The sequence below is a fragment of the Branchiostoma belcheri genome, unplaced genomic scaffold (genome assembly GCF_001625305.1).
Source record: "Branchiostoma belcheri isolate BF01 breed outbred unplaced genomic scaffold, Haploidv18h27 scaffold118, whole genome shotgun sequence".
Lineage (NCBI taxonomy): Eukaryota > Metazoa > Chordata > Leptocardii > Amphioxiformes > Branchiostomatidae > Branchiostoma > Branchiostoma belcheri.
The window spans coordinates 236,872-245,747 of record NW_017802580.1 but is presented as its reverse complement, the minus strand read 5'-3'; the positions used below and the strand labels follow the sequence as shown (position 1 = coordinate 245,747).

Sequence of the window (8,876 nt, the reverse complement as noted above, 5' to 3'; positions counted from 1 at the left end):
TATCTATATCTAAAGTATATTTATATAAACATTATATATATATATTGAGCTATCTATCATGTATCTTTAAAAGACTATATATGTATATGTTTTTCTATATCTATCTATGCATATGTGTTGAAGGCTTTGTCTCTCGATATATATATATATATATATATTACTCCATATATTTTATATATGTATGTGTGTGTGTGTGTGTGTGTGCGTGTGTAGCATAGTGTAAATACATTTACTCATGAGCACTCATGAGTCACTCATGAGTCACTCATGAGTCACTCATGAGTCACTCATTTACTTTGTATATATGCACATGTATATAGATGTTCCCATCACGCATACGTGTATGTATGTGTCTATATATACCTATATCTACATAAACGTGTTGCTCCGGAGTAAAATGTTACTCCGGAGTAAGTATTACTCCGGTTAAATATTACTCCGGAGTAAATATTACTCCGTTTTGGAGTAAAATTTTACTCCGGAGTAAGTGTATTTGTAGTAAGTAAGTATATTTGTCACGGTGGTCTATCACAGATATTATGTGTAGATATATCGTATGTGCATATACATGAACTTTGGAGTACGTATGTATGATTACTCCGGAGTAAGTGTACTTGTTGTTAGTCACGTACGTGTGCGTATCATGCGTGCATACAACGACACAACGACGCAAAGACAGTAATAGTTTCGTCCGACTTTATTGATCGTCTCAAAAGTTATGTGAAACATCAGGGACAGATATCACCACACAGAAAGTTGTACTGCTGTATTACTTCAGAACGACGTAACCATATTTTTTCACCAATGTCTGCTCTGACACCCAGTTTTTGGTGTATTCGATGTTATAACTGTAACGAGCTCGAGGCAACGCAGCAAACTCTACTAGATAAAATCTTCTGCCAGCGCGTTTTGTCTCTTTGATTACGCGTTGAGGGACATCGCCCGGTTCGTTAGGCAGTAGAATGGACCAGTCTCGATAGAGCGTCCACTCTTCCTCGTCACCGCTGTCGTAGCCGTACTCTTCACTGTCATCAGATGAAGCCGGGTCGGAAGACACGTCTGAGCTTGCATCGCTCTCAGAACCACTTTGTTCGCTGTCGGTTTCTGTTGTTGACTCTGCCTCCTCAGAGTCCATCACAGACTCATCTTCGTCTGAGACGCTTACTTCATCTTGTGACATGATTGAGTCCTCATCTTCGTCATCATCGTCCGTATCATGCTCCTCATCTTCGTCATCATCGTCCGTATCATGCTCCTCATCTTCGTCATCATCGTCCGTATCATGCTCCTCATCTTCGTCATCATCGTCCGTATCATGTTCATATGACATGTCGGAGTCGGAGTCAAAAACATCGCGCACCCTGCAACACCCCGTCTCGGGGTCTACGACAACTTCCCCCGAAGCAACGACTGACTCGTCTCGGTGTTTTCTTTCTTGATGACGATCGAGGTTGAACTTCCGAGCAAACTCTTGATCACAGATCTCGCACACGAAAGGCATATTTCCTTCCTCTTCGGTGGACAACTTAGAAATGAGGCGATGTGCATGTGCACACAGAGATATACCATGTATTTAAAACATGACTCAAGATATCAATAACTATGATTTATAATATGTTTAATTCATGGCATGTGTTGCGTATGCAACCATACGAAAGTGTGCACCTTTTTTTTCTTTCATCGTCACTTACTGCGTACCTAAACCTAAACTGTTCATGCACGCAACCACTCCACGCTACTGGGAAGGAAAAGAAACGACAAACATCAAGTGACATCATGTTGAGATTTTTATTTTACACCGAAACACTTTGTACACGTACATTGGCAAATAGACATCTTGCAACATGTTGCAAAGCAATATGCATCTACAGTTCAGTGTTCGTAGATCATCAAGAAAACAACTGACTGGTTGTAGCTTCATCTACGACATACCATTTACTTGCATGTGTAGACATGACAGCAATTTACAGACATATGTCGTTCGTCCGTCAGGTTGACGAGAACATATAGATATGTATTGAATATATACATTATATTTCTAAGGGTAGGGTTGTGACACCGTCATCCTGAACTTGGCGTTTTGGGTAGAAATAGGAAAACGCGTCTCGTGTCTGGGTATAAGTCAACATTTGATTGTCCTTAACACGGAAACCCCGGTTCACACCCTGGCCACTTTTCTGTGTCTGCAAGACTTGCAGGTACTTCTGGAGGGTGATGTCATTGTCTCTTTTGCTTACGCCTTTACAACTGAATTTGTCGTTTTTGTCCTCACCACCAAAACAATAATAGGTTTTTGAGCACAGCCCGACAATCGCATCCCCCGACCATTCTTCTTTGAACAGACCGGGGGTACGCTTGTCGTAAGCCGCGTGTTCGGGGTCTTCCGTGCGAGGGAACCAGAGGTGTTTCTCGTTTTCGTACCTCTCCCGCATGTGGGGTTTGATGACATCCTCCAGCCTGTCCGCAGAGATGGCAATGTAGGCCGAGTCTGTATCCATTTCGCAATATTGGAAGTCAGACACGTCTACAAACTCAAGCATAAAGTCGAAATAAAACTGCAACATACGCATTTTTGCATACTGGTAGACATAGAAGCCAATTTGAATAGGCAAGTCGAATGTGATTTTGCGCTTGCCCGTCTCGATTTCGTAGAAGCCATCGACAACCTCGGAAACCTTTTTGAAACAAGGAGAATTAATCCTTTGCGTTGCCCCGACGGCACTGTCGCAGTAACACACGTCAGATTGTTTCTCTTTGTTAGTGACCGTCTTGCCATAAGCCGAATTACCGATCAGCTTCATGGTGTCGGCAATGATTTTCTTTCTATCGTCTTTGTCGCCAGCACGACGAGCATCACTGACTTTATTGCCAAAAGGTTCAAAACACTTTTTGGGTACGTATTCCAACACTTGATAGACATGGGTCACTTCCAAATCGTGATCCATATACCATTTCAGCAAAGGTGTGGCCAACAGAATCTTTTGACCAAACATACTGCCAATGAGAGAACGTCTGGGTTTGGACATGACGCCATGAGTTTCGGCGTACTGTTTCATGAAGGGCCCGACGTCGTCGATGGAAATATCACAGTTCTTAAAGATTGGAGGCATTTCTGCAAAATGTGATCTGAGATGTGCTGGGACTTGGATGTCACACTCGACTACACCGAACAAGTCATCTTTGCGGACGGCCTGGAGGATTTCCGTTTCGGACATTTTGTACCTGTTTTCGGTAGGCGTCTTGCGCTGAGCCAAAAAGGCAGCCACCTCCTTGGTCCTCTTTAAGTCTTGCCACTCACACTCCCACATTTCAATCACATTGTACCCCTCCCCCCTCAAATACTCGGTCATTTCTTTAGTTTCTTCTCGTAATTCGGCCATAGACTTCTGCCGTCTTGGATTGGTATCGAGACCCTGAGTGAGACAGCAGTTGTGTCCGTGCCAGAAACACCCGTGGAATTGAAAAATGTCTCCGGTGGCGGAACAGAAGCCGTCCACGGGTACTTGGCGATGACCAATGCGTTTTTCGGTATTGTTAAATTTGTTCCTGATGACGGTGCCACGGCTATGCCCTACCCGATCTAACCATTCTGTGGCCATACGACCACGGGAAGGCGCAGAATATTCCTTCACGAACCCGGTCTCTGCCTGCCGACGAATGTAATACCCAGTCGGCATATTTTCCATCAGAGACCATAGATACAAGGCGTTGGCATCAAAGCCAATCACCTTTTGACAGAGCTTCGGTTGTCTACCACTATCCGTCATTTCTTTCTGCCGGATAAAGGTCTCACCCTTCTGATGATACCTGTGGAAAATGATGCTCGGCCCTCCTACAATGTTTTGCTTGAACAACTTGTACACTTCCTCGTTATCTACTAGTGTGAAGTACGAGTCGGACTCTAAGTTCATAAAGAGATACTTGAGTGTTAGACCGGGGACGCTGATGCCGTCCTTCAGCATGTCTATCCCCAGGTCCCTGTAGAAGTCGACCATCTTCTGGATCGCCTCCAGCATGGGGACGACGTCTTTGTTGTTGTACCTGTAAGAACAGAAGAAACGACGTTCATTATTCTGTGTACGGCCGTCCATTGATCTGTAAAGAAAGTGAGCAAACCCAAAATAAAGATAGGACCAAAATAAGACATACACCTACCATATCAAGAAATCCTTTATGGTCTTCATGCCGCATTCTTTCCAGACCGTCTGACAGTGGGCGTAGTCGTCTGGGGAAATGTGTGTCCCGCGCAACCTGCTGTAGAACGCGTCAGCAGGTGGAAGGCTTGTCTGCTCCAACTTGCTCAGGTCGTCCATCCATTCGTACCTGCATTTAACGGGAATGCAATGCGGGTGAACAACACGTAGTCCTGTTTATGTCAATGTCTACGAAACAACGCACAGAGTCAAACAACATGAAGAACAGAAATGACCGTGATTCTGTTCATGAACAAAAAATGACTCACGGAAAGAATCCCTTCATCTCCTGGCACTCGTACGCCTTGAGCAGGTGGGAGTAGGAGAACCCGGGCGCCACATAGTTGATCAGATCCAGGAACTTGAGATGATCCGTCTCGATGGACATGAAGCTGTTGTTCTTCTTGATGGGCCGTAGGTTCTCCTGTTGCGTGTGCAGGAGGGGGAGGAATACCTTCTTCATGGCGTTTACATCGTACTTCCCAGAATTGAAACCAGCAATGGGTAACTGACGAAGGTGGTGGTGCAGTCGACCGATCAACTTCCTGATCCAAGTTCTCCCTTCTTGCTGTTTTTCTTCACCCTCCCCGTCTTCGTCATGTTCTTCATCTTCCGACATGGTGGAATCTTCATCGTCTTCTCGTGACGTTACGGAGGATTCATCTTCTTCTAGCATCACGATGTCACCTTCTTCGTCTTCTCCGTCCAACATCGCGACATTTTGTTCTTCCGGTCGAGACATCGTGAAGTCATCTTCATCATCATCATCATCGTCATCATCATCCGGGTACAACGAGTTTATCTGTTCAAAAACGTCGGCAAAATGTTCTTTCAACCCCTCGTAGGCCGCCTCACTCATCTCCTGCAGATACTCCAACATCTCGTCAGCAACAGCGGACGGATCACCCTCGGAGACGAAGCATTTAGGCGTCGTGAACCCTGGTACATTGGAGCAGACACTGACGCTTAACAGTTCGTGCACGGCCTCCCACGACATCTTGTCGGTGTTTTGATCGGACAGCGGTTTCAGGAGACACTCGATGTCGTACGTCGCTCGGTAAGGGTAAAAGCGATCCTTTGGATCAACGTGGATGCCGACATCGTCCAGTTGTTCAAATATGGTTTGTCTCCTGTTGTACGCCCCGCCGGGATAGACGTACTTTACGGCCCCGGTGCACTTTGTCTGATGATACCGCAAGTTGTAGGCGCGCTTAAATTTCCTCCCGCACGTGGGGCAACCGTACGATTTGGCGTACGTCTTAAAGTCCTTGATGTAGCTGAAGTGATCTTCATACAGGTTGAGGTACATGGTGTTTTTGTAGCGGGTGAGGGGACGTCTGATCAGTTCAGCAAACAGTGTGTCGTTTTCCTCGTCTTCTTCGTCACTGAGCCGAAGCGAGTAGACGTAGACGTTGACTTGAAAGAGTTTCTCTATGTCGGCCAAGTCTCCTAGGGCCACCCCGCAGAAGTCTTTCTCGGTTAGGTCCGCGGCTTCCAGGTACTGTTTGAGGAGCTCCTTGGTCGCCGTCTCGAGTCGTTTTGGATCCTTGCCGTAGTGTGCAGCAAGACAGCGAAAGAAGCACAGGTTGTCGTCGAATGGTCCGTGCATTCCGCTTTGAAGAACATTGATGGCTTTGTTTTTGACGATGTACGCGGGAAGGGTCTTGGGTGCGCCGATGGGATGGTCTCCCAGTTTGCTGACGTAAAACTCTACATGTGGAATGGCGTGTACGATCCATTTGGAGTCCGGACGCTGCTGTCGGCAATACTCGACGATGTCCTTGTCGGCTATTTGGTCCAAAAATCTTTGCATGTCTTCCTCGTTGTCGACTATCACCGGGTTCTTCAGGAAAGTGTGGTTATTCTCGCAGGGGTAGAAATAGCGCAGATCACCTTCGTTGTTGCGGAGAACGAACCCGTACGACAAGTTGATTTTGAACGACGTCTTTTGGTCTCGGAAGATCGCCCACACTTTTTCTGCCAGGTCGTCCACGTTGACGGAGTTCATTCTAAAATTATACCTGTCATGGACCGATTTCCTCTCAAAGTGTGTACGGATGTTTGACCATTTTCTTCTGTACATCTGTTCCAAAGCTGGATCTTCGTCTTCTAAAGCCAAGTCCTCCGGTTTGTCCAATGGGTCTTCCTGCACGGGAAACGGGTCGTTTGGTGACAAGGGCTGCACTTTTCTGGCCCGTTTCGGTGCACTCTCGTCGGTGTTAGCTGAAAGTTTTCTCTTGTGGCCTCGGGACGTAGACGGCACGTCTTCTGGGTGTACCTCTTCCCTATGACGATGCAGTTCTCCTACCGTGTTGAAGGATGTGTTACACAAACGACAGCGGAACGATAGTCTTGTCGGATGTTTGTCATGTGTTCGTTTGTGTTCTAGCAGCTTGTCCTTCCTGACAAACTGTTTCCCGCAGAAATCACATTCATGCTGGGGCGCGGCAGATGTGTGCTTCTGCTGATGGTGTCGATTCATGGCGTCGCGCCGGGTGAAGGTCTTTTCGCACGTCTCACAACGGTAGGTGGTCGGTTCTGAGCGCTCATTGCTATTGTCGGAAACCCTAGCAAAGGTATTTCCTCTGAAATCAGACTCGTGGTGGGATGCTCCAGCTGCATGCTGTTTTTCGTGGCGTTTTAACGCGTCGAGACGGGAAAATGTTTTGTTACATTTCTTGCAAATGTAACTGGTAGGTAATGCGGTGTGCGCAAAATTTTGGTGCCGCGTAAGCGACCGTTTTTGAGTGAAGTCTTTGCCGCACTTGTTGCAATAAAATACCATGGCTGAACTGGCCATTTCAGTGAGATGGTCTGAAACACAGTAAAAAAAAATGCCTTTCAAAACTCAATAACAAACAACTCAAAGACTGTGGCGATAAGTCGTCTTATCTTAAGAACACTAAGTTTGATAACCTTGCTGGGACCCCAACCAACTCCCAGCATACGGACACGCTCTCGAATAAATTCCAATGGTACCCATGGTACACGCAATGCATAAAACGGTACTACAAACTTTGCAAGACGCCCGACAAAAGTAAAGGGCAAAATGTAACGACATACAACATCTTATGTATAAAATGTGTATATAACCGTGCGTTTTTCTACTACTTTATCTTTGACTGTTTGGGGAAACCATTTCACCGGCATCCCGCCGTGGACCTCTACATTCTTGCATTTGGGCGAACAAAAGGGTTCGGTTCAAAAGGGCAAATAACTGCATAATCTTCTTCTCCCAGTGGGCGCCTTGCGCCTAGTGGTCAACACACGGTCTCCAAACGTTTTGTTAACATGGTTGAGGGAGATGCCATGGACAAGTTGACAAGAAAATAATGTCTCTCCATGTACTAGATTGTCACTATTCTTAGTTACACGTACGTGCATATCAGCACAAAGTCGATAACACATTCCGCAGATTATGTGCCACCCTGTAACCGTTAACCGTTACCACTATCGAAAGAGATTGAAGGAGATTAAGAAAGATGATGCGAGACTCACCAGTTTGACGACGGTCCAACTTGCTGAAGTGTCGGTCACTGGAGAGAGAGGTGGTGATCCTTGCCGTTCCGCAGCTCCCGACGAACTGAATTCTTGCCTTCGCTGGCGCCTTTTATCGGGCACTCGGACACAGGGGCAAGTCCGAACACGCTCTGAGACAAACAATAGATGACGTCGCTTTTCCCTGACTCAGCGGTCCCAGTGGGGACAAGTCCGCACATGACAGCGGAGAACAAAGGTGCCGACACAGGGGCACCCGGGTTTTTTTCCGAAGCAAGGATATCAGGATATACACGTTTGCAGGTTTGTTCTTAGTTGCTGTTACTCGTCACTGCACTGTATACGGAAAGAAACGACCCTTCTATACGTCTCTGTGACAAATCGGCATGATAAACTTTTATCAGGCCTTTGACAATAGAAACAAAATGCAACGATCGATGAACTTATTCTCCCAACCCGTACAGGGGTAGTGACATCCTTTGATGTCGTACGGTGCCGAATGTTGGCAAGGGGTTTAGAGGGCGGTGTTTGGTCCGGGAATGGCGGTTTCAGTCCGGGTTGGTTGCCTTTGTTGTGTAAAGACGAAAATTGTCCTCCTCATGAATAATTCTTTTGTGGACGCATCGGTCAGCTGAAGGCAAATATCTGAAGGCGATGCGTGCGCGATCTTAGTGTCATAACTAAACAAGCTCTTGCCGACACAAAAGTGTAGAAAGCATCTAGAGATATACATTTGATAAACATGCCTGGTACTGCACCTTTTCAGATTAAAATTTTCTACAAACATGACAAATCTATTCCAGCAAATGCACAACATAGAACAAAATATTCACACTGTCATACTACTGTCTTTTGCGCCGTTGTGTCGATGTATACACGAATGATGCGCACACATGCGTGACATAGATATGCTATTTACCACTATAACACTTACTCCGGAGTAATCATACATGTACTCCAAAGTTCGTGTATATGCACATACGATATATCTACACATAATATCTGTGATAGACCACCGTGACAAATATACTTACTTACTACAAATACACTTACTCCGGAGTAAAATTTTACTCCAAAACGGAGTAATATTTACTCCGGAGTAATATTTAACCGGAGTAATACTTACTCCGGAGTAACATTTTACTCCGGAGCAACACGTTTATGTAGATATAGGTATATATAGAC

The 8,876-nt window shown here is 45.8% G+C and overlaps 3 protein-coding genes across 3 annotated transcripts; all 3 read right to left on the bottom strand.

Annotated features, from left to right (window-relative positions):
* Positions 1-755: 755 nt before the first annotated feature.
* LOC109462547 (clumping factor B-like) lies at positions 756-1,501 on the bottom strand. Its single transcript, XM_019759104.1, has one exon. It carries the CDS (start codon positions 1,499-1,501, stop codon positions 770-772), a length of 732 nt encoding a protein of 243 aa, XP_019614663.1. The 3' UTR covers positions 756-769.
* Positions 1,502-1,787: 286 nt separating this feature from the next.
* Positions 1,788-4,036, bottom strand: LOC109462536. The gene is made up of 2 exons (XM_019759090.1): positions 2,009-4,036; positions 1,788-1,976 (listed from the first exon to the last, which is right to left on the bottom strand). Exon 1 carries the CDS (start codon positions 4,014-4,016, stop codon positions 2,031-2,033), a length of 1,986 nt encoding a protein of 661 aa, XP_019614649.1. The 5' UTR covers positions 4,017-4,036; the 3' UTR covers positions 1,788-1,976; positions 2,009-2,030.
* A 115-nt stretch (positions 4,037-4,151) lies between these two features.
* LOC109462504 lies at positions 4,152-7,853 on the bottom strand. Its single transcript, XM_019759057.1, has 3 exons — positions 7,692-7,853; positions 4,463-7,007; positions 4,152-4,323 (listed from the first exon to the last, which is right to left on the bottom strand). Exons 2-3 carry the CDS (start codon positions 6,991-6,993, stop codon positions 4,152-4,154), a joined length of 2,703 nt encoding a protein of 900 aa, XP_019614616.1. The 5' UTR covers positions 6,994-7,007; positions 7,692-7,853.
* Between the last annotated feature and the right edge of the window lie 1,023 nt (positions 7,854-8,876).